Genomic DNA, 24,679 nt, shown 5'->3' with positions numbered 1-24,679 from the left:
GTTGGACCGACAACGGATCAATCTAGGACCAGCATCGGACTAATGTTGAACCAATGACGGTTCAACATTGGACCAATGCTGCATAATAAGTAGTTAAATCACATTAGGATCGACACGGCATCGATTGAACGCATTCGCACACGGCTGATGCTAGCAGAAGGAGGAAGAATGATCGCGTGATCGTTTCTAGGTGAGGATTTGTGTAGAATTTTTTTGCCAGCGTCGGCGGTAAATCATGGTGATGATTATCACATTCGCGACCGTGATCTTACCGTGCCTCTAAAGGGATAATTACACACTGGCGCAGTAGCCACCCAACAGATTTGTTTATTCAATTTCTCCACTAGATAAATTCCAAGGCCGGAGTTTTTATTATCCCCTGGTGTCTCTAAAATCAGAAACCAGGCGATAATAAAAACTCCGGCCTCAAAAACTCAGCTCAGTCCGGGACGGCCCTGCGTTCGGAGGTCGTGAGGGAGTCTTCCAAACTCCCTTCTCAGGCGATTATTTTGCTGCATATGATAATCCACTTCCTGAAAACCTTTTGGTGTCTAGCTTGCCATCGAGTACATCACGTTCGGACAATATACCGGGACATCTGACTGGCGTTGACGGTTTACGGTTGTACTATCAAAACGTCAGTGGGCTAAGGACTAAAATCGAGGACGTGTACTTGGCTGCAGCTGACGGCGACTACGATATTTACGTTATGTCAGAAACTTGGCTTGGTGATCGTATTACATCTGTGCAGCTCTTCGGGGATGGTTACACGGTTTATCGTGCGAATCTATGCAATAGCAACAGCATTTACGGTCGCGGTGGAGGAGTTTCGATAGCTGTTTCTTCCGCATTTGTCGCCTGTGAATTTGGTGTGGATAATTCATCATGCATCGACGCTGTTTGGACAAAGATTACAACGTCGATGAAGTGCTACTTTATCTGTGCTGTTTACATTCCTCCAGAAAAACGTCTTGACTGCAATATTATACAGCTTCATCTAGGCTGTATAAAACGCATTTCTTCTCAGGCAACTGCAAACAATTCGTTGATAGTACTAGGTAATTTCAACCAACCAGGACTTATGTGGGTAGTTTCTGGGAGTAGATACGCTTACCCTAGTCTGTCATCCTCGACAACTAATCGTGCCAGCCGTTTACTACTGGACATTGACTTAAAATTACACTTATCTTTTTTTTCTTTTTTTATTTCGACTATGTTAATTACATTTTCTTTTTTGCATTTTAACAACATTCAATTAGCTAGAGATTACTGGGTAGAGAAAGTTTTGAAAATTAGAGCCATAGTACTCAAGTGAAAGCAAGGATGTGAAGTATACAGATAGGAAAACTAGAAGTGGCAGGGTCATTAGAACAGGCTTAATGTCTTACGGGCTTAACTTTTGTTTTCTGCTGATGATGGTGATGTTGCGTGGCTTTTCTTTTGTCGGTTCTCGAGGTAAAGATGGACAAGTCTGTCTATGCCAGGAGACATGCTGGGAACTCGAGTGATTCATAGTTATGCTGCCTAAGCTCGGACCTCATCAGCAGAAGACAAAAGTTAAGCCCGTACGATATGAAGCCTGTTCTAATGACCCTGCCACTTCTAGTTTTCCGATCTGTATACTTCACATCCTTGCTCTCACTTGAGTACTATGGCTCTAATTTTCATAAGTTTCCCTACCCAGTAATCTCTAGCTAATTGAATGTCGTGGAAATGTAAAAAAATACACTTATCACCATTCAGAACAAACGCTATATATAAAGTAAAATTACGCGATTTACGAAATTCAACGTCATGTAAAATTAAAATCAAACGTAAAACTAAGCCATATTTGGTGCTCGTATATGTCAGGGTCAGGAGACGTAAATTTACACGGTTTTTTCTAGGTGTGCAGTTTCAGTGAGTTTGGCTAGGTATGGTATTTAAGAGTACTGATCTTTTGACGAGGCTAGAGTTCCATAATCCTGGTTCGTGGGCAGTTGATGGGAAGTTCTGAGAATCAAGACACTTACAGAGAAAATTCAGCAATATTTTTGCCGTAGCGACGATCGTTCTCTAAAATTTCTCGCGGGTTATAACTATGGCTTCCAAATGTCACGACGATAGTATATAAATTTAAATTGCTTTAAGTCGAATTTGTATGACAGTATCTCTTCGGGGGTATTGTCGTTCTGTTACCTCAATATCCCCTCGGTATCGTTGATATATCTGCTCATCGAGAAGTGCTTCACTTCCCTTGGAAGTGAAGAATACTTCCGTATTGTCTATGTTCTCTGTGCCGTTATTTTCCTTATCCCTAAACCTTACCACTTCTCCAATCCTGCCCATCAGGGAAATGACGAAAAGTTAAATCATAGCAAGGCATAAATCTCCGATCAACATGAGGAACGTGCCATTTGAGCCAGTCGCCACTGATTCCTGACTGATAGTAATGATCCATCGCTTCAACGATTTTACCGACATCTTCGACTTCGTCATTAATTCTGAACAGCTTCGAAACCGTTTGTTGCCACTTCAGGTTAATTAAGTATAGTGTAGTTATGGTTCATTCAGGCTCCGTATCAGTTGAAATTAAATTGTTTGAATACAAATTACCCATGGTAGTGTCGATTTCCGTCCTCTGCGCAGCTAACAGAGGTTTGACGGGAGTAAACCCGCCGTTCGAATTAAACAGTCGATCGAATCGATTCTTGTTGACTAATATCTGCAACCAAATGCAAACACGTTTTGATGCACATCTTGTGCGTCAATACATTTCAGACTTTAATACGCGCTCCCTGTATGACTCTATGAACTAGGCATAACACAGCTCGTACGCCGCGTATATGCATCATAACACCAGAAACCACGAGCGCGTCATTTAATTTAGGACGTCATGAAATGATTCTAGGTATGTGTGATAACATCCCAATATTTGTGTGCCTTGTTGATGGAGAGGGCCTGATTGAGTCAAATCTCTCGTTTTGTTTTTTTTTGACAACAATAGTGCGAGCGTAAGGGTCGTCAAACGGTGGGATAACAAAATTCTCACAAGTTTCCTATCTCATGCCTCCACGCGAGTCTAAGTCTATTGATGACATTTGGTCCTTAGACCGGCGACGACTGGGTGCTATCAGCCTTCTACCGATAGTAGCAGAATGAGAGGGTGCGAACAGATCTAGTCGAGAAAACATTGCCGTAAAAATGAATAGTTGATCGGAAATTAGCCCCAATACGAATAATCTGACTAGTATCTATGATCACGGGTCAATACGTATTGAAAATTCGCCGCGTCTGGTTTTATGAACCTAATTTCAAGCTCCGTTATTGCTAACAATCCCGTGCATCAGGTTAACAATCCTTTATATTTCCCTTCAGTGTTCGTTATTATCGCTCGTATACTTGTATTCCACAAACAATCTGATATGGAAAATAAGAAATACTTTCCTTGATTTATAACATCTCGCGCTATTTTTGCTTGTATAATGTGTTATCACTCGGTAGTTTTCAAGCCAATAAATATATCGTAGAGAAGAAGTAGCAAATTCTGTCCAAATACTGTTGCAATAAATAGTGATCCGGCCCATTACGCAGATAAGATTAGCGTTTTCTAGGCAATACTCCCACGGTCGGCCGAGTGGAGTTCAAATTGCTTTTGTTTAGGGAACATAGTATACTCTCGGTAGCCGGCTGCCCAGAGTTTAAAAAGAACCAAAAACTAAACAAGATCTCTTTTTCGAGTGGTTGTGCACTCGATGACTAACTAAACAACTACCTAATAAAATATGCTTTACAGGTCGCATCGCTTGCTTGGAGCGAATCCTAGACGTGATACCCTTCCAAACTACCAACTCCGCGACACCTATGGAAGAGTCTGATGAATCGTCGTCCTTCCGTTAAGTAGGTGGAGCATCAACACTTCCTGTCTACCTTATCCTTTATCCTTCCCCGTGAACGATGGAGATGGGGGCGGCCGGCAATGATGGCTATCATGCTGTTGAGGTTTTAATATGGGTCGGATTGGTATGAATTCCTACTTTCCATTTCCTAAGCAACTCTTATTAGATGATCAGCAGTCAAACATGATGAAGTCAGTGTGCAATCCGCCAAAATCATCGTCACAACGCAACGCAACGCAACGCAACAATAGTAAGTGCGAGCGTAAGGTCCCCTACACTGCCCATGAAAGCACAAGAGTCCCATCTGGATTTTTGTCGAAAATGGGTTATCTGTTGGATTGTATTCTGTAACACAACTGAATCACAATGAACAAATGAAATTACCAGGTTTGTTTAAAAAATATCGAAAAAAATACCAAACCATACTTGTCCCACCCATAAGGCTCAATGAAAATGTAAATCTTGAACAGCGTTTTTCTCGGGTTGCTGTTTTTCAATATGGGACTCTTATGCTTTATGGGTAGTATAAATCCTTCCAGTTCGGGGGCCCCTTGATTAAAACCAACCAATTGCTCATTATTTGGATCACAAATATTCTCGAACCTAAAGATAGAGTACGAAGCAAAATTTCGTCGGTCCCACAAACTGGTTTCTATTAATGAACAACAGACCTCAAATCTCTAAACTTTCCTCCTTTGTTAGATTTAATTAATTTCTTTGGGTGATATCTGTTGACAATATTCTAACGATACTTTTCTTTTGCTCCCCCAACTAGGCACCAACTCATCACAACCACCACCGCACAAGGATCCCCTGTTTCCCACGGACTTATTCACGCTTGAACAACGTCGCAATGGTGCTGTTGCATTACACATACTTGGCGTAATATACATGTTTGTCGCACTTGCAATCGTATGCGATGAGTTCTTTGTGCCTTCTTTGGACGTTATCATTGAGAAATTGGGCATCACGGATGACGTAGCCGGAGCTACCTTCATGGCGGCGGGCGGCAGTGCCCCGGAACTGTTCACCAGTGTGATCGGAGTGTTCGTTTCGTTCGACGATGTCGGTATCGGTACAATTGTCGGTTCGGCCGTGTTCAACATCTTGTTTGTGATCGGTATGTGTGCGTTGTTCTCCAAAACCATCCTAACACTGACCTGGTGGCCGCTGTTTCGAGATTGCACGTTCTATAGTGTCAGTTTGCTTACGTTGATCTATTTTTTTCGTGATAACGAAATCTACTGGTGGGAGGCGCTAGTGCTGTTCATAATCTATATCGCGTACGCTGTGTTTATGAAGTTTAATCAGCAAGTGGAGAGATGTGTGAAGAAGATTATCTATAAAAATAAGGTGACCAGAGTTCGAAGCACTGATCAACTTATGCCTGCAGTAAGTAGTTGAGGATGCATGTAATTAGAGGACACCTTACTTTCGTTTCCTTCCGTTGAATTACCCCTCTATGTTTTTATGACCGTCATTTTCCCTCCCAGTACTACTCATCTCATTCCATTATCAACATTGAAAATTCAATTAAGTGTATTAAACCGTTTTCATTTCACTAACACGCCTTTCGGGACGTGACTAGGTGCAAACTGCCAAGACGAAGGTTACATGATAGAATCAACATTTGGGATGCACCGAAAGCACCGATGCGACGTTACGACAAAATGATATGCTCTATGGATACACTGACCACCAGTGGTGGTAAGAAAATTGAATATTTTTGGGAAATATTTGGTTCAATTTCATTAGCTAAGGTAATTTTTCGACTACCTTGAAACAAAACTATGTCCAGCTTGTGACTTTATTTCTAGACACCGCTAGTGAGCAAGAAACAGACGAGTGTCCACCCAAGCATGGATTTAATTTTCATAATTAAATATAAACAGTGCTAGGGGGTCATTCCATCTATTTGCGGTTTCGCGTGTGTTGACACGCTGATGTTCAATCTACGATTGAAATGGAAATTTCTTGTCACAAAATAATGAATCAAGTCCGCTCGCTTTGGAAAACACACGAGAGGTCAAATCGTATCGTAGTTATCTACTGGGTTCGATAAGTTTTAATGAGAATTAATGGCTGATATCTGTTTGTTTGACCTGCGAAAATGCCTGCTAACTAAGTACGAGGTAATTAAATTTGCGAGACTTCTGGGAAAATCTGATATTTTTAGTTCACTTCGGTGGAAAATCCTTTATCCATTAGCAAGACTGATTTGACTAGATTAAATAATTGAAGTACACATCTATTGAGTCTTATAGGATGGTTTTTTGTTGAAGTATACCTGAAATGTACTTTTTTTATTCATCTAGTATATCTATTAGACCGGCAACAATTTTGACTTTATTCGGAATACTGCTAATTCAAACGGTAATTGAATGTACAAATTATATGCAAAATATGAGTTTTATCCGATAGATTTAGTTCACCCACAAGAGGTTTCAAGTTTCTATAGGAATACATTTATGGAAACTCGGAAATAAAAACATTAAATCCAATAAAAAATTCCACAGTAACTCTGCATACATCAAAACTTATGGTCGCGTATTTTATTTTATAACAAATATATTTGTTGAAGGATGTATGTTATTTGGAGGTTCCTCAACAAAGTTATTTAACTTTGAAGACCAACCGGTTTTTTTTGAAATTGTCTATTCTAAGCATGTGCGAGAAAGAGAGGAAACACATAACTTTATATGAGAATATCTTTTTACTGCAAAATCGGATCAATTGCAGTCTTAGGCAATGTTGATGCTTACACCTTAAGCTATGTATCTGCAGATTTTAGGGTTCACAAGATGATACTGGCACCCATACAAACTTGAGTGAACTAGTGTTTTCGGAAAAGCTCATATTTAACAAATGGTGTGTAAAGCCAATTACCGTTTGATTTAACAGTGTTCCGGAAAAACTTAAAATTGTTGCCGGTCTAATATCCATTCTGCAACAGTTTTTTTTTTATTTTCATGTTTTGCCAATATTTATCGAGATAATTTAGAGTTTTTAAATAGTTGACGATCTTACAAAATATTGCTGCTGTTTAATAATCATAACCACTTTACAGTACGAAGAAAAATTTTCGCATTTCGAGAATTTTTCTTGACGCAATAAAGAGAAGAATCTAAGCCGGAAAAATGGGGTTACATGTTGTTTACCTCATACAATAGGTATCATTGTTCTCTATTACATTGTGTACTCTGGATCCTTATCGTTGGCAAATAAATATTGGAAAAGCATGCCAAACAGCACCAAATAGTTGCTAGTCAAGCTTTTCTACTCTGGTGAAGTTTGTAATGCTTCTAAAATAATAGTCTGTTCCTAGGGGTGGGAATAGCGTATTTGATAAATCGATGACCTTGTAGACAGTTTATCTTGGTTCGATTCCCATACTCACACATAGTGACTTTTCTAAAGAGATTTTTCTAGCCGTAAAAATAGACGAATGACCCCAAACGTTAAAAACTCTATTATCGAAGCCATTATAGTTCGAATTAAACTTCAAAATGGCGAAATGCGTAAACAAAATTTTTAATTTATTAGAATGTTGTGAGAATAAAACAAAAGGGGGACCAAGTAGACCCACTCTCACACTGTTTCATTATGATCAAAAATGATTTTTTTCGATAATCATTTCCAATCAGTTAAAACTGGTTTTGAAAAAAACTCGTTTAAATTAGTAGTAGTAGTAGTAGGGTTTATCCAAAAGGCGTTGCGGCAGAGTTGAAAGTTTGATTATTTAGATATTTTTGTCTCCCTTCAATTTTTGGTTAATCATTTTCAAGACCCTGAACCAAATTTTAAGTAATTCCAGGGGGGAATCACACAGAAATTGCAAACAATTCTGCATGACCCTTTTCGGTTTGGATGAAATTTGCCATATGTTTTTGACATAAAACATGATGCACATTTCCCTGATTTAAATACCCTCTTGCCTAAAGACTTGCGTTTAAAAAGGGTCTATGTACTTTAAAACGTAACTCAAAGTACGTTGGTTGTATTGAAATCACGTTTGAGAAGAAGTTGTAAACCATTGATGAAACTTTAGAAGAGAAAAATTTAATTTTTTCGAAAATCTAAATCTAAATCTTTATCTGAAACGAGTAAAAAATAATTCCAATGATGAAAACCTCAAAGCTCTTCTGCAACACATAACTAAAAAAGTTAATGTAATGAAAAAGCGGTGCAAAAAGGCTTACTTTGAAAACCTTCTATCCAACACAACTCATTCAAAACTTTGGAAAAATATTAATACCATTTTTGGTCGTTCAAAGTCGGATGTTCCCATCAGCCTAATTTCCAATGATATCAGAGTCACTGAGACTAAAGAAGTATGTAATGTTTTCAACGAATATTTCTCTAGTATTGGCAAAAATTTGTCTGACAATATTCCCACGAGTCCCAACTCAAATCCTATTACAAATATACAACACGTCCAAGAAACAATCTTCTTGCGTCCTGCAACCATAAACGAAGTGATCCTTTTGATTAAAGACCTCGAAAAAAATAACAGTTGTGGTCCTGATAAGATCCCCGCTAGTGTTCTTAAGAGTAACTGTACCACTTTTGCAAATATCCTAACCAAAGCTTTTAATTTAATAATTCAAACCGGCAGGTACCCAGACTGTTTAAAAATAGCCCGAGTAATTCCAATTTTCAAAGCTGGTGATCCAAACCAACCTTCCAACTATAGACCAATTTCAACATTGTGCGTTTTCAATAAAATTCTTGAGAAATTGCTCATCACTCGACTACTCGAGTTTTTGAACAAACACAACATAATTTACAACTACCAGTATGGGTTCAGACAGGGCTGCAGCACTTTAATTGCAATGACCGAACTAATTGACTCCATCATTAGTCAAATTGATAGCAAAAGAATTGTTGGTGCCCTTTTTCTGGACCTAAAAAAAGCATTCGATACTCTGGATCACTCAATCCTGCTTAAGAAGTTAGAATGCTATGGTATCAGAGGATTATCAAATCATATTATTCGTAGCTATCTGTCGCATAGGAACCAATTCGTATCTATTGGAGACTCGTGTAGCTCTTATAGACCAATAGAAATAGGAGTGCCCCAAGGCAGTAATATTGGGCCACTGTTATTTTTATTGTATATCAATGACCTAGGTAGACTCGGGTTAAAAGGGACTCCTTGTCTTTTCGCGGATGACACCGCGTTGTTCTACCCGAACAACAACTGCCTGGATATTGTACGCGACATTGAATCGGATTTAAAAACACTAACGACGTATTTCAACGAAAACCTTCTTTCCCTGAACCTATCAAAAACTAAATATATGCTGTTTCGTTCATCTAGAAGAGCTATAGACGTGCATCCAGACCCAAGAATGGGACAGTCTGTAATTCAGGAAACTAACTGCTTCAAATATTTAGGACTTCACTTAGACCCCACACTCTCTTGGATTGAGCATATAACATCTATAGAGAGAAAAGTTGCATCGTTATGTAGGGGTATGCGTAAAGTATGCTCTTTTGTTCCCCAGCATGTACTTCTAAAATTTTATTATGCGCACATCCACTCATTGCTGAACTACCTTGTATCTGTGTGGGGCCGTGCCAGTATTTCGAATCTGAAAAAGCTACAAACGCTTCAAAACAGATGTCTTAAAATTCTTTATAAAAAACCATTTATGTACCCTACTATTTTGTTATACAATAATAATGCCCATAACATTTTACCTTTGCTTGGGTTGACTAACTACCAAACAATAATGTACATCCACAATGCTTTGTATAATACTATTGCTCATAATAATCTAGAATTTACGACAGGAATTCGAGCTCACAGCACCAGACAAGCCAATCATTTATTATACTCCAGAGTATCCACGAACCTTGGTCAAAGACGCATTACTTTCATCGGACCTAAGTTATTCAACCAGCTTCCTACTGATTTAAAGCAAATAACATGTCGCACTCGTTTCGAAGCAAAATTGAAACTAATTTTCAAAAATAAAATAGGAGAATTTTTAATATAAACTTCGTTCACCGCCAATCGAGCTTATTCCTTTAGCTATAATTGGTTTTTAAATAAAAACAATTGATAAATGCATTTTTTATAGCAATAAGTAATAAATAAATTTAAATTATTATGAGCTTCCTGCAAAGCTACGATGGGACCCTTAAAAGGATTCTTTTCCGCTGGGTACTCGCCGTAGCTTCTTGTCAAATTTTGTGTTTTGTCGGTCTCGTATTGTTTTTTTTTGTTCTCAGCGTTTCCGCGATTCGTAACTTTGTTTTGTTGTGCTGACCTTTTTTTGTACGCTGAGAACTGATGTGTCCACTACCAGGGGGCTCCGTTTGTGAGCTTTTTGGTGTGGGGGTAAGAGGCGGGCTATTAAAAAAAAAGAAAGAAATTATCTCTGCGACTTGCCAATGTCATCATCTATATATATAAAAATCAATGTATGTTTGTATGTATGTCCGCTAACTACTTCTAAACTACAAGTCCGATCTTGATGAAATTTGGCATACGTTTTCTTTCCCCCAAGAAGATGTTCATGGTATGTTTTTTTGGGGGGGGGAGGGTACACTTAGTTTTAGGGGGGGGGGTTGTTTTTTAGCCAAAGAATTATTTATATCTCCATATTTATTAGTAGTTGACATATGTATTTCTCCCACTGAGCCGATGGATGATGGGAGTGGACCAAGAAAGGGGGGGGGAGGGTTCTGAAGTAATTCTTATCTATTCATTCAATGTGATTATTAGCGATGAATTCAATTTTGACATAAGTATTCCTTCCACTAAGGAGATGGTCACGGGGTGGTTTTTGTGAACAATGGGAAGGGTGAGAAGTACCTAATCCGAGGAAAGGGAGAGGGGGGGGGGGGTGTACTGAAGAACTTTTTTAGCTATATATATTATATATGATTTGGCACCAAAACGGTGGACATGATTGTTGGTTTCGGAATCTGAAGGAGAGGGAGGGTTTCTGATGCAATATCTATCAATTACTTCAAAAATCTAAAATTTTGTTGCATGTATGTTTACCAGCACATAAATGAAATGGCAAGAATTTATTTGATAGAGATCTATTACGCGAATGACAATATAATACTGATGAATTGCATGAATTTGTCGAAAGTTAAATTGAAAATTGCACCTGCGATCGCTTCATCTGAAGTTAAATCAACATTGCTGGATTATGGACGAACAGCTCTGCCCTAAAACAGCCACTAAATCCTGCGCTTGCGGAAAACGTTACTTACAATATCAATCAAAATTCGGATGTAAGCAAAATGCTGAAAGAATGCAACACTGTTATATAGGACGAATTCACGATGACCCATAAAAGGAACTAATCGAATATTTGGTAGCGTGGTCCGCGATCTTCGTCAAATTTTATCCGTTAGTCGACACCTACTGATGAAATCAGTTCTTGCTTAAGGGGGTAGGATTATTGTTGAAAAAATATCGTGCTTAAAAAAATGGCGATACCGAGAGTGTTAGTCTATTCAGACAATAATGCAACATTTAAGCTATATTTTCCTTAATGTTCACCGCAAAATATTGAAAATCTTCTGGAGACACCACGAATAAATGCGATGTACAGAATAACTTTAAATCTACTGAACCAAATTGTTTGAAATTTTGCACAGTTCTCCTTCATATCATAACATCATTAAAGATCATAACTTTGTTCACAAAAATAAGTTTCATTATTTTTTTTTAGCGAAAATTGCATTTTTAGCTGCAGAATGCTATAAAAAATTCAAATATTAGGAAAAAAATAAAAGCTTCGATCAATACCTGAAGATATGTAGAAGAACTGTACAAACCTTGAAAACGATTGGTTCAATATATCTTGATTTATGATTTACACCATAAAGCAAGTTTTAAAAGAGATACCTCCAGAGATTTTCTGTCACTGGCTCAATTTTTAGTATACTGCTATGATATTTGAAGAAATACTGTTCAATTGTGCAGTAAATATATGAAAAGTGAATGAATATACTAACACTCTCTGTATCGCCAAAATATTTTTTTAAATGCACCATTTTTTATGAATTAACTTTACCCACGTCCACCAACACTCCGTTATGTCTTCGTATCATTGGAAATATGTTTCGAAAACAGAACTTTTCACTATATGTGCATACTTTTATTGAATGATTCTTATAGTCACCTTCGCAGGTTAATTCACCAAAAAAGTTAGATATACGGGTTGGGAAAATGTTAATCGATGCAACAATAACTTGCACCACATTTTCACATGATTTTGTAACATAATACAATCTGTTGAAGAATTAATCGATTGCGTAAATTGACTTCAATTTCAAACACTACTCCATCCAAAATAAAATCGATGGTAATTCTGATACGCATATAAATCTATGGATTATCGTATTGAATTATTTAATTCAGTCGATCCACCATGCTTTCCGGAGTATTGGTTTTATACGTTACCAACCCAGCAGTCTCCGTCAGACGAAGGTTTTTATATTTAATCGAAAAAATAAAGTTCTTTCTACGAATTTTTGCGATTAAGGAAGTTGCTTAAGGTGTAAATTGATAAAAAATATTCGAAAATTGACAATAACTTTGTTGTTTCGAGAGCTACAGATTCATCGTTGTTATAAAAATGTGTATTTTATCGCTTTTAACAACTTTGTAGAAGACACTTTTAATAATAAAAAGTAATCGTAAAAAGTTATATTCGAAAGCTGTTTTGAAGGGGTCTATCCCAAGCAAATCTACATATCTCGCTACTGTTACTATATAGAGCTTTAGTATCTTCAGTAAAGATTTTCACAATAATATTTTCTAGAACTTTACTGAAGACAGTGAGCTTCTAGCTAAATTATTTGGGGAAATAAATTTTCTATCTCACTTTTAGGGGATTAATCACTCAATTTATTATATCAAAACATGCATCTATTTATATCCAGAAAATTCTTCGAAAAAATCCATTCTCCTAAACCAATGGATCAGGAGTTATTAAATTTTGATCGTGAAAACGTCGTTTTGCAACACTGTGCACCGCATGTGTTGCAATTGAAACTTTGTGTGCCTATTATATTACTTACTGCGCAACATCGACACACCACAACTGTGCTTTGGTTGAAAAATTTCATTTAAGCGACCATTGTAGCTAGAAAATATAAAGGAGCAGATGTACGTCGAATTCGAATGATATCAAGGGATTTCAAACGATTGTGTGTAGGAAAACAGAGCAATTAATTTAATTGTGCTCCAGGTGGTCAAACTAAGAACATTGTCTATCCGCGAGCAAAAATATTTGGTATTTTTAGTATTTTTAAAATATTTCGTTTAGTCCTGATGGGTGTAGCGAAGCGCACCGGGTTACAGCTAGTAATTTAAATAAATATGTTAGAGTAGTTAGGCAATACATTATGGCTCAATAAAGATTGAGATACATTAAACAATAAATTTTCCTGAACAGGGACTTCGGATATTTTCAAAATTTAGTATTTAATGGAAATAACTAAATCTACATAATAAATTATGATTCGCAAGTTATTTGGAATCAGCAGGCTTATAGCAAGCAACTTCCTAAATGCAGCCGTTTTCGAGATATTTTGAAAACAATTTCGGTAAAATCTATTATTTTTTTCAAAAATAACCCTTTTTATAAGTCGTGATTCATCATATGAATTAGATGAATTGTCCTAGACGTACGAGATTTTATAACCGATTGTTTTCAAAATATAAAATTAAAACTCTTTAATTAAAACTTCACTTTGTTTCCAAAAATAAAATTTTAGTAATGTATATTATTTGTTTATTTAACAACTACTTGAAGAGACTTGAGACCGAACTTCTTCGTCGGTTGAAAATCGTTTTGCAGCAACGATTTGTGTGCTCGAAATCATTTTTGTTTCTTGATGAATGTCGTCGCTTTCTGCAGCACCTCTTCATATTTTTCTCGTGAAGCATAATAAAATGAGATGATTGTAAAATTATCAAATTATTTTAGTAGCTCAATCACACTTGTTTTGGGATTTATATGTTGTTTTTCCAAAATGCTTAAATTTAATGTAAGTTTGATAAATTATTGAAAGTTCAAAAACGAAACTAGTCCAACGGATGTCATTCAAGTCTACAAACAAGAAGAATCAATATGGAAATAGTTTTCGAAGCTCTATTGATTATTTTCATTTGGCATATCAATGAAGTCAAAGAATATGCATATTTAAATTGGAATAAATGTTAGGAATCTTTTCTAAGGTCAAGATCACATAATTTCAGAATCATCGTCTTCGAAATAGTTCTCCAACAAAAAAGCGCATCTCTTTGTATAATAATTTTTGTGATTAATACTTATGGAGAAATAAATCTAAAAATATTAAGAGGCTTGGGGTCTTCGGCAAGTTTTTGATGATGTCATTTTAAACAACTTTGTTGAAAATATGAAGGCGGCATATCGACATATAAAACAGATTTAGAAAATTTTCTGAAAGCCAGTTTCTGCAATGAGGCTCATACCTTGAATAGTATGGAATTTTATTGTTTGTAAACAGTAGAATACAGTATTATCAGGATAACTTATTTTAAAGATTTTCTTTCACATATAGTCTAATATATTTTGATTCTCTTAAATTCTCGAACTAAATTTGCTCGAAGATTAAATTCTCAAAACGCACCCTTTATTGCGATTGTATAAATATATAAATAAATGCTATCCTCAGCAGACTTATGTCAAACTAGCTAATACCCATCGCGCGTTGCTGCGACTTTCAACGAAATGAGAGGAAAACACAATTTGTTCCAAAGCGCCATCTGGCGGGCAGATAATCCCAAACCAATAGCACACAAACACGCTCCAGAACAAATGCCTACTATGTATAAATTTTGGCGGCAATCGGTTAAGCCGTTTGGGAGCCCATAAATCATATACATACAAACATTGACTTTTATATATATAACACTAGCTAATACCCATCGCGCGTTGCTGCGACTTCCATCGAAAAAGGAGGAAAACACAATTTGTTCCGAAGCGCCATCTGGTGGGCTGATAATCCCCAACCAATAGCACACAAACACGCCCCATAACAAACGCCTACTATGTACAATTTTCTACAGCAATCGGTTAAGCCATTTGGGAGTCTATAAATCATATACATACAAACATTGACTTTTATATATATAGATAGATAGATAGATAGATAGATATATGGTTATACAAAGTTATTACAGAAAACATATTGTTGAATATAAAAGGTTTCGTCACGGTGTCTTTGATAGAAAACATTTAGACGAAAATCAGCATCGCTAAATTGCTCACAAATTGAACGCTTAGATGCTTCTCTTTTATCTGAGCATAACTTTGAAATGTTCTATCGGGGATTTTTTTAGCATTTTAACGATCAATTTTTTGAGTAGCTCAAAACAGATATCTCTCTTTAGAAAAGTTAAATCGGTAAACACACATTGTCAGAGGAATGGACTTGTAACGTTAATGAAATCCTTCGCAGACACCATTTAGCCAGTTTCGCGTTTGTAATTACGTGTCTTGAAATTCGCTAAAACAAAACCTTTCCTTCAATTTATTTTTCTTCAAAACATATCGGGGTTCCTATGTAAGTAATATTGCATTCAAAATTATATCATTGGTCTACGACTTCTTCGAACAATTTTATCTCAATTTGATTTGTTTTAGTTTTTAGTTTTGTTGCAAATTATGAGTTCAACCCTTTAAAAAGGCAAGGGGTCTCAGAGGCCCAGCTATTTACAGTTCTCTAGTTTCAATAAACTTGTAATTTGAAATACAAATCATCGAGCGTTTTTAGGAATTCGATTCTCTCACTGATAAAACGATAAAAAAGAGGCCTTTGATTGCATTGGGTCTTAGGAGCGATGCTTCCTGAAGTCACAATTTTAGCTTGCCTTTTTGAGGGTTAAACACGATCGAAAAACTCTCCCTTTAAAAACACATAAGAGCTGTGGTCCACATTTAAAAAAAACATATTTTTCGCCAAATCATGTCATAATATCTGTTTTGCAGTCAGTGAGAAAAAGCTAGGAAACAGCAGAATGTTATCTGTTTCTGGAAGAGTTTATTTTTTCGAAGTAGCGGTTCTATTCAAGGAAATATGAATTGAACTATGTTGAAATTTTAAGGTACACTTGATCAAGTATTTCTGTTTGATTAGGCGACGAAACAATTGATCTAAATACATCAAATAAAAAAATAGTCTGAAAAATCCGAAAATAATATAATTTTGAATAAAAGACTCGGAAAAGAATCCCGAGCAAAAAATCTATTAACACAAGATATAAACAAAAAGGCATTGCTTCGCGGATTTGAAAACATTACTGATTTTCGGCAACCATCTTTACGCATGGGTACACTGGGCCAGGGCCAGTGGCCTCGGGCTTTAGGGGCTCCCAACTTAGGACGAATATAGAATCATTCTGAAGGGTATGTTCCAAAAATTAGTAGCACTCAATTGTTTTCAGCATGTGGGTAACAATTAATCAGTTGCTCGGATTCACACATTGCGCCTTATCCCATGTGACGTTTAAAGAGCATCAGACCATCAAGCGGAGTGATGGTAGCGATAGGAAACGAGGCACTGCATGACCAGTATTAGTCGCTGTTGTGCTATCTTATGACAAACGCCATTTTGGGGTAAACTGAGTTAGATATGCTACATTACTTGTCTAAAAAATCTCTACAAAGTGACGTTTACAGAATTTTGATATTCTGCTTGGTTACTGAGAGATAGCGGGAAACGTGCTGAGAAATTTGTAATTTTTTGCTTCAAATGACTGTGTCTGGGGCATGGCTCAAATTATCTTGATATATAAAATTTTTTTATATGAAAACTATCTGAGAAACACAATGGCATAATCATTTTCAAAACAAAAATGCACGAATTGTGAGAAAAATGCAATTTAAGTTTTAAACTGTAAATATGGCATATTTGGCAAGACTGTAACCCAAAATAACTATTTTTCTAGATTCCCTGACTTATTTCCTTTAAAATGCATCTCACCGATTGTTTTTAGACCAAATGAATCCAAGGATATGAATAAAAGTTAATAATTGATGATTTTTTGCTATGGAAAATTTTCCAAGCACGATTATGACACGCCATACAAATTTTGTCATCATACACACCTATGACACGTGTGAGGGCAACTTTTGTTTTCATTTATAGTAAAAGCTCGCAACATAGTCAACTGATCTTCGTAATATTTGAGAGATTAATACAGAATAGATAGAAGCATCAATTGTCTTCTTTGAATTGTTTGTATCATTTATAAGTTTCAAGATATTAACCTCAAACTTAAAAAATCGTTTTTCTCGAAATGTGCAAAATGGCGCTTGTCATAAGATAGCACAACAGCGACGAGTGCCTACTATCTCTACTCAACGCATTAGCTTAAATGGTAGGATGTAGGGAGCGTTGTACTCGACTTTTCGCTTCGCTCAAACGCGAGTATTTTACAATCTTCCAGGCAAGATTTTTAATTGTACTGGTTTTTAGGAACAAAACAAAGATGGTGATACTTTTTTAAGCACAATCCAATCTTTGCAAGTCGAGTTATCAACGAAATAGTTTGACATCCTTATTAATGAGTTGAATAAGAGCTCGTCTACCATACATTAGTGATATTGATTTGTTTGTGGTAATATTGTTCTACCAGTGACAAAACATACCCCGAGAAAAAATATTATTCAAATTTAAAATTTGAATTAACACGAAATTGGCCAAATGTCGGTCATTGCTGTCTTCGGAGGCATTTATTAAAGTAGCAAGCCACTCCTTCTGATACTGTATGTCTAAAGATTCATCGCTCCAAAAGTTAGATATCTTCTGAGAACTACTCATCGAAACAATCTTCAAAAATAATCAGCAAAATGTTAAAAAAATATTGTTATAGACCCCCCGATAGAACATTTCAAATGCAGCCTCAGATGAAAGAGGAGTATCTAAGCGTTCGATTAGTGAGTACTTCAGCGATACTAATTTTTTTGTCTAAATATTGTTCTACCAGAGACACCGTGTCGTACATGAAAGTACCCCATTAAGAAAATTTAAGGCACTAATCCATTCAGATGCGCAATAAAGTTCGTGAAACATAGCAGAAGACGAAAAAGTTATCGAAATTCAGTGAATATAGTTCGATAGTCGTTTGGGGATTTGGAATCTGTGTTTAAAATAAATTGTGCTTCCGGATTTTTACAGACAACAATATTTTACAATCAGTATGTCGAAAAACCTAACTGGCATTAGCTACTTCTCCATTTCGACTGTTGCTTTGGGTTAATTCATTGTTTAACACTGGTAGGAATTAGCCAGCTGGTTCTAATGTCTTTCAATGGCAAAGGAAATTAATTAAATTATTCAAGCAATGCTAACCTCCAATCATTGCATGTTACACTGCGGAAAGGTTCCATTTATGACACGAACAGTGACAATGGCGCTACGATGTGTTTGTAATGCTGATGACAATGATAACGATCCCTGAGTGTGCTATACTAGTGCGTCTCTGGTGGTCGCCTCTACTGCATAAATGCAAGAGACACTGCAGCTGAACTAGCAATGTACATTGTACATGTACATATCAAACCATTTCCGCAATTGTTCAGTTATTTTTCTATCACTTTGCCACTCTTTGGTTGAGCTATACAGTACCCACCGCACCGGTGCGACTTTTGCATAGTACGATATGGTAGTGGTTTGGCTATAAACATGGCTTCGAACTTTTTCATGGCCTTGCTGGCTCTGGGTTCCGGCTGCACGCTGACAATCCGCCATCGCTTTATTACAATTTAAAAATAAAACCAATTTCCTTCGAAACCAACCAGCCGCGCACAGCACATTGGTTTATGGCTGTCTTTCCACTTTGTTCCCATTATCCTGCCGATGCATCGTAGAAACGGTGTTAGTGCTTTTACGTTCCGTAGACACATCCGTGTCCATTGCATTGCTATACGAACCAATATTCCACCCTGAGCCAAAGTGCATCAGGAGCGAGGGCGTGCACGCGTCGCCCTCGTTAACGATTCGCTATTCATTTATGGTTTTATAATCATCGTTACAGTTGAAATCGCTATGCATCCCGGCGGTCAAAGCCAAGTTAGAAGGTTAAACTGCATATGAGTGTTTGTACAGTTTAAGTTTGCAAAAATTGGGTAAACTTTTGATCGGTGTAAATCTGATACGTTTGATTTCAATAATCTTAGAGTATTACAACCGATTCATTGAAAGATATCAAAATATTTTCGATTTTTTTTCACCCAGACAAAGGTTGTCTGGGTTCAGTCACTCTACCTTGTCCAAAACGTTTTAAAAAGCATATATGCGTGATATTCAATCATCGATTGTTCCTGTTTCATTTCGATTCAAATTGTAGCTCAAAACGGTGTTATATTCTGCGTGCACAATTGTTGATAACAAAAAGGATTAAAAATTGGACCGATGTAAGTAGTGTTTTAAGTATTTTATTAATAGTTTCATTAATAAACCGGCACTGCTTTTAGCTGATTCATGCTGAAAAGCCGTTTAATTTAATAACCCCCCCCCCCCCCCACCAAAACAGTTTTATTTCGTTTTGTTTTTTCGGTATTGGCCATTCAGTATTTTTTTCAATTTTGTCTGGTTTTAATTTTACCTCTTCGGACGTTATAAGATGTTCTAAAAAATTTGTTTGTTTTCTTAAAAATTCCAACTGTATTTTTAAATTATAATCAGATAAATATCCAACAATGATTATAACAATAATTATGCAGTTCAAATATACGAAGCATTTTGTTTCCACGTAGTCTTTGAGTTTTTTTATCTTTTTTCCGGATTACAGATGTTGTTTTTCAGAACCCAAATTAGCTAAGACTTTTTCAGTTTTGCAAGGTGGTTTGTTGATGTTATGAATATCACTTTCAGATATTGTTTGTACATGTTTTGTAGAAAAGGGAGAAAGGGTAGTTTTGCTTGGTTCCGAGATATGGAGATAATATTTATCGTGGTTTCATTATTCTCGGCCTCATATGATCCAAGTAGTACGAATGTTTTTTAAGAAAGCTTTTGTTATGAATCAATCGCTGTTGTTTGTGGTTTGAATGGTTACAAAGTTGTTATAAAGGACGAACTTCGCGCCAAATCGTATACAGAGTTGGCAGCACCCTCTCAGATTCTAATGAAACTTTCTGTACATGAAGACTTTGTCACAAAAAGCCACTTTGCATATTTTGTTTTTCCAAAAATGATCCAGAATGTCTTTTGAAAAGGGCCAAACTTTTTTTTAACTATTTTTTTTTCAAATGGCTATAGTCTAAAAATGACAAATCCTACAAAAAATGTTGTAGGAGTGGTTTTCACAAAATTAGTCAAATTTTCGAATAAAAATATTGAAAAAATTCTTCATTGACTCCTACATTGAAAAAAATCGAATAAAAATATTGAGAAAAATCTTCATTGACTCCTACACTGAAAAAAATCGATTTTAAAAATTTAAAGTCGATATACAAAAAAACATTTTGATATGGATGAAATTTTGTTCCAAGATAGATAATTATGTTCCCTAACTATCGTCAAAAATTCAAGTTGGGCGCTTTGGACGAAAGAAAGTTATTTGAAAAAAACTTTTCCTTGTCCAAACTGTATTTTTTTCTTCAGTGTATTTTTATAGAAAACTAAACCAATGAAAGTCATGATCATCTCAGAATCCATTTTCCCAGCTCCTAGTTGCCTGATACATGCAAAAAGTATCAGTAACGAGTTTGGTATATATTCATAACAAACTTGAATGAAGACAGGAAGACTGGAAGATTGGAAGACTAAAAGACTGTAAGAGTGGAGATTGATCGTGAAGTCTTCCAGTCTTCTTGTCTTCCAGTCTTCCAGTCTTCTTGTCTTCCAATCTTCCAGTCTTACAGTCTTTTATTCTTCCAATTTTTGACGGTAGGTAGGGAACATAATTATCTATCTTGGAACAAAATTTCATCCATATCAAAAATGGTTTTTTTTGTAAATCGACTTTAAATTTTCAAAATCGATTTTTTTTTCAGTGTAGGAGTCAATGAAGAATTTTTTCAATATTTTTATTCGAAAATTTGACTAATTTTGTGAAAACCACTCCTACAACATTTTTTTGTAGGATTTGTCATTTTTAGACTATAGCCATTTGAAAAAAAAATGGTAAAAAAAGTTTGGCCCTTTTCAAAAGACTGTCTAGATCATTTTGGAAAAACAAAATATGCAAAGTGGCCTTTTGTGACAAAGTCTTCATGTACAGAAATTTTCATTAAAATCTGAGAGGGTGCTGCCAACATTTGTTCGAGTTGGCGCGAAATTCGTCAAAGTTGTTTAGTATGACAGAATTTTGATCACGAAAATTGTTTGTCTGCCATTGAAAGGGTTTCGTTCTTGTAGTTTATTTTAGATTGTAATTTGGCAAGTGTTTTTAATTCTATTAGTCCATGGAAAAACTTATGAAACTTATAGATATCGAATGAAAATGGTCTAAAAGCGTCATTAAAAATGTCCCATATCCAATTTTTGTTATGTCATCTGTTCTGTATACACTTTTTGGGATGCTTTTGGTTTGATTTGCTGTTATACATAACCTTTAACCCCTTCAAATTTTTGATTTTTGCCTTTCTCATATAGAAAGGTTATGCAATCACTCTGAAAAACGTCAACCTAATCCCGGCCCGTTTGGCCGAGTGTCATATCCCATTCGACTCAGTTCGTCGAGATCGGAAAAAGTCTGTATGTGTGTGTATGTGTGTATGTATGTGCGTATGTGTGTGTATGTGTGTGTGTATGTGTGTATGTATGTGCGTATGTGTCAAATAATGTCACTCATTTTTCTCAGAGATGGCTGGACCGATTTGCCCAAACTTAGTCTCAAATGAAAGGTGCAACCTTCCCATCGGCTGCTATTGAATTTTGGATCGATCGGAATTCTGGTTCCGGAATTACGGGTTTCAGAGTGCGGCCACACAGAAATTTCTCATATAAACTATAGGAAAAATTAAAAATAGAATTTTTATTTTTGATGCTAAATGTGTTCAAGGTGCATGAAACGTCGAGATTTGATGCAAACTCGAAAAAAAAATTGACGACGATTCACTTTTTTGGATTTTGGCACATTTTTGCCTTTCTCATATAGAAAGGTTATGCAATCACTCTGAAAAACGTCAACCTAATCCCCCAAATTTTTTTTTCGACTCGTTTAGGGTTTCTGGATTTTAACAGAGGCGTAGTTGATGGTTTACGGAGAGGGGTTACACCCCCCCCTCTACTGTTCGCGCCCCTCCTTTAAAAATCTCCTTAAATCACCCCTCAGACCACCACCCCATCCAGCCCTCATACCCCTCCCTTTCAACCCCGTCATCTTTAAACCACCACTGTATCACAAAGCATATCAATTTAAGCTGGGGAGTCGTTCGTTCATGGGACTTTCGCCCTCTTCACATACCCACCCCCGCATGACAAAATGAGTTAGTAAGCAGATAACATTGATCTAATGATGATTAGGCTAATGGAGTATGATATTTTTTTGTTTCAAGTGTTTCACCGTCGACACGTAGCTCATCAAGTTCGTGGCTGACATGCCATTGTGTATAAGTGCAAAGTGTACTAAGAATGTAATGGACATTTCCACAATTATGTTGAACATAAAAAGCCTCCGTGCCATAGTTTAGAGAAATGAGAAAGGCACAATTGCACCGCTAGGTGGATTAAAACAGGTTTTTTTCTCCCAATCCTTCTTGTATTTTCCCTTTGATTTTCTAGTATCTTAATATTCTAAACTATTTCCTTGGACTTATGTTTGGGATCCTCATCCCTTCGGCCATTCTGAATTGTCTTAATTGGCATTTATAAGTGGAAAGTTCTTTTCGATTGCCAAGAGAATTTAATAGAATTTCTTTCATGTTTTCAAAACCATCGGGGCTACCGGCGAGACGAATTATGTTTTTTGCCTTGAATTTTTTTGGTGATTGTGGTGACATACATTTTGAATTGCAATGTTGTCCGCCAGGCGTTTATTGTTTAGAAATACCATCGAAGCATTTTTCTAGTATCAGGTATTTTAAACAACTGCTTTATGATTGTTGTTGGTTGCATAATAGGTTCTGGTATGGGTGCTAACATGTTGTTGGAATGTGTTTCAGTTTGAGAAAACATGGTATCACGTTCATTTTGTTTGGCTGCAAATACGTCATCATCAGCTTCATTTTTTCTAACAGGGCGCAAATTCGTCCCATGTTATTGTCGTCGTTTAAAGACACGGTTTCTAAAGCAGCTCGGTCCCCTCGACTGAGGAAATTCAATTTCAGTGTTTAACACATCTCCACAAGTTTTCTTCAGAGCGTTTTTTTCTTTCGGTGCTTTTAACATTAATGAAGCCTTTGCTTGGGTGTTTAATATTTGATATTATTTTTGCAAGCACACGCGTTCTCTTAGAACTCGTTTGGCTTCTAAATAAAAATGTGCTTCGCTTAGAACATCACAATTTCGAGTGGGGTAAATTTCTTTTGGAACGCTTCTCACCCCGAATGGTAAGTGTTGATTAAAAATGTTCCCGAGTCTTCCTCTTAGAATGGCATAGAAAATTTTGTCACACTACCCAAGGCGAGTCTAATTTCGAACTTAATGATAACTATGAAAAAGCAAGAAGCTTATCTCTTTAGTTGGTGCTTGATTCTTCTAATAATCGTCCGATGCGCGTGGCGGTTTCATGGCCACATGCCGTCTCATAATGCATTGGTACAGTGCAATATATTGGTTTTATCATCTGGCGATAATAAAAAAACCTAGTTTGACTACTTTTATAGTGTACAATGACCAGTATTTCATACATTCTGTAACATAAAGAGTGTTCAATTGCGATTTAAACTAAAACTCTCACTAAAAAATTGGAAACTTTGCATGTACAATTTTGATTTGATAATTTGATTCATGGTACTTGTCGTCAATGCGGGAAAGATTCTGTCGAAATTTCGGACTTATTTCCCGAAGAAAGCCATTCATATATCAATTGACATAACTATCCATTTGATGTTCAATCAAATTGACATATAAATTATATGCGAATTGATCTGAAAACTTGAAATCGTATAGGGTTTCGAATAATTTGTATATAGAAATCCAATTTCTGTGTTCGATTGAAACACTACCCATGGTCACATATTTGTCCAGTTTTCTATGGAATTTCCTATCTTTATGGGACTGACTTGCGATCATATACACCCCTCGGTCAATGGGAGCACAACTTAACAAATTGTCAAAAATCTCGATTTGTTTTTATTTATATCTCCAGTAATATTTACTCTTGAATCAGTACGCAAGACATGTTGGAAGGAAATTGACACTGTGTTTTATTATTTTCTTCATGTCACGTCTACTTCACAATAAATTATGTGTGAACTAAGTATACTCAAATGGGTTTTTCGTCATTACGCGCTTGATCATAAAACTTAACGTTCCTCGATTCGAACGCCTTTGCATTTTAGTTTAATTCATGAACCTACATGTTTTCCACGGGCAATTAGACTGTTTTGAATCAAGATCAATTTTTTAATAGAAAGTATGTTTTTCTGCGTTCACCATTTTCAAAAAAATATTTTTTAGAGCGAAACTTGTCCTACAACAAAACCATCGGAGAATGAGTTGTATTGAATGAATTCTACTTCGCGAAAAATATACACTAACTAAAAACAGATGAGAAATTTCTCAAAAAATCAAAATAGTATCAAATAGAATTACGCAAAATCTGCAAAAGCCCGAAGAGAAAAGAAACGTTTTAAATATAATTGCATCATGTAGAGGCTATCAAGTTATCCTAACAATAACTTTAA

General features: G+C 36.2%; 1 protein-coding gene across 5 annotated transcripts in view; it reads left to right on the top strand.

Moving 5' to 3' along the window:
* LOC131682516 (sodium/potassium/calcium exchanger Nckx30C) overlaps positions 1-24,679 on the top strand; it is a 291,134-nt gene that overhangs the window by 21,993 nt on the left and 244,462 nt on the right. For 4 of the 5 annotated variants that reach the window (XM_058964044.1, XM_058964045.1, XM_058964043.1 and 1 more), the window contains exon 2: positions 4,654-5,270. In XM_058964044.1, coding sequence (XP_058820027.1) covers positions 4,654-5,270 — 617 coding nt within the window. The remainder of the gene's footprint in view (positions 1-4,653; positions 5,271-24,679) is intronic. The other variant, XM_058964047.1, reaches the window with a different exon arrangement.

This window comes from Topomyia yanbarensis, chromosome 2 (genome assembly GCF_030247195.1).
Source record: "Topomyia yanbarensis strain Yona2022 chromosome 2, ASM3024719v1, whole genome shotgun sequence".
NCBI lineage: Eukaryota > Metazoa > Arthropoda > Insecta > Diptera > Culicidae > Topomyia > Topomyia yanbarensis.
The sequence above is the reverse complement of the archived record's forward strand: the minus strand, read 5'-3'. Positions and strand labels throughout refer to the sequence as shown.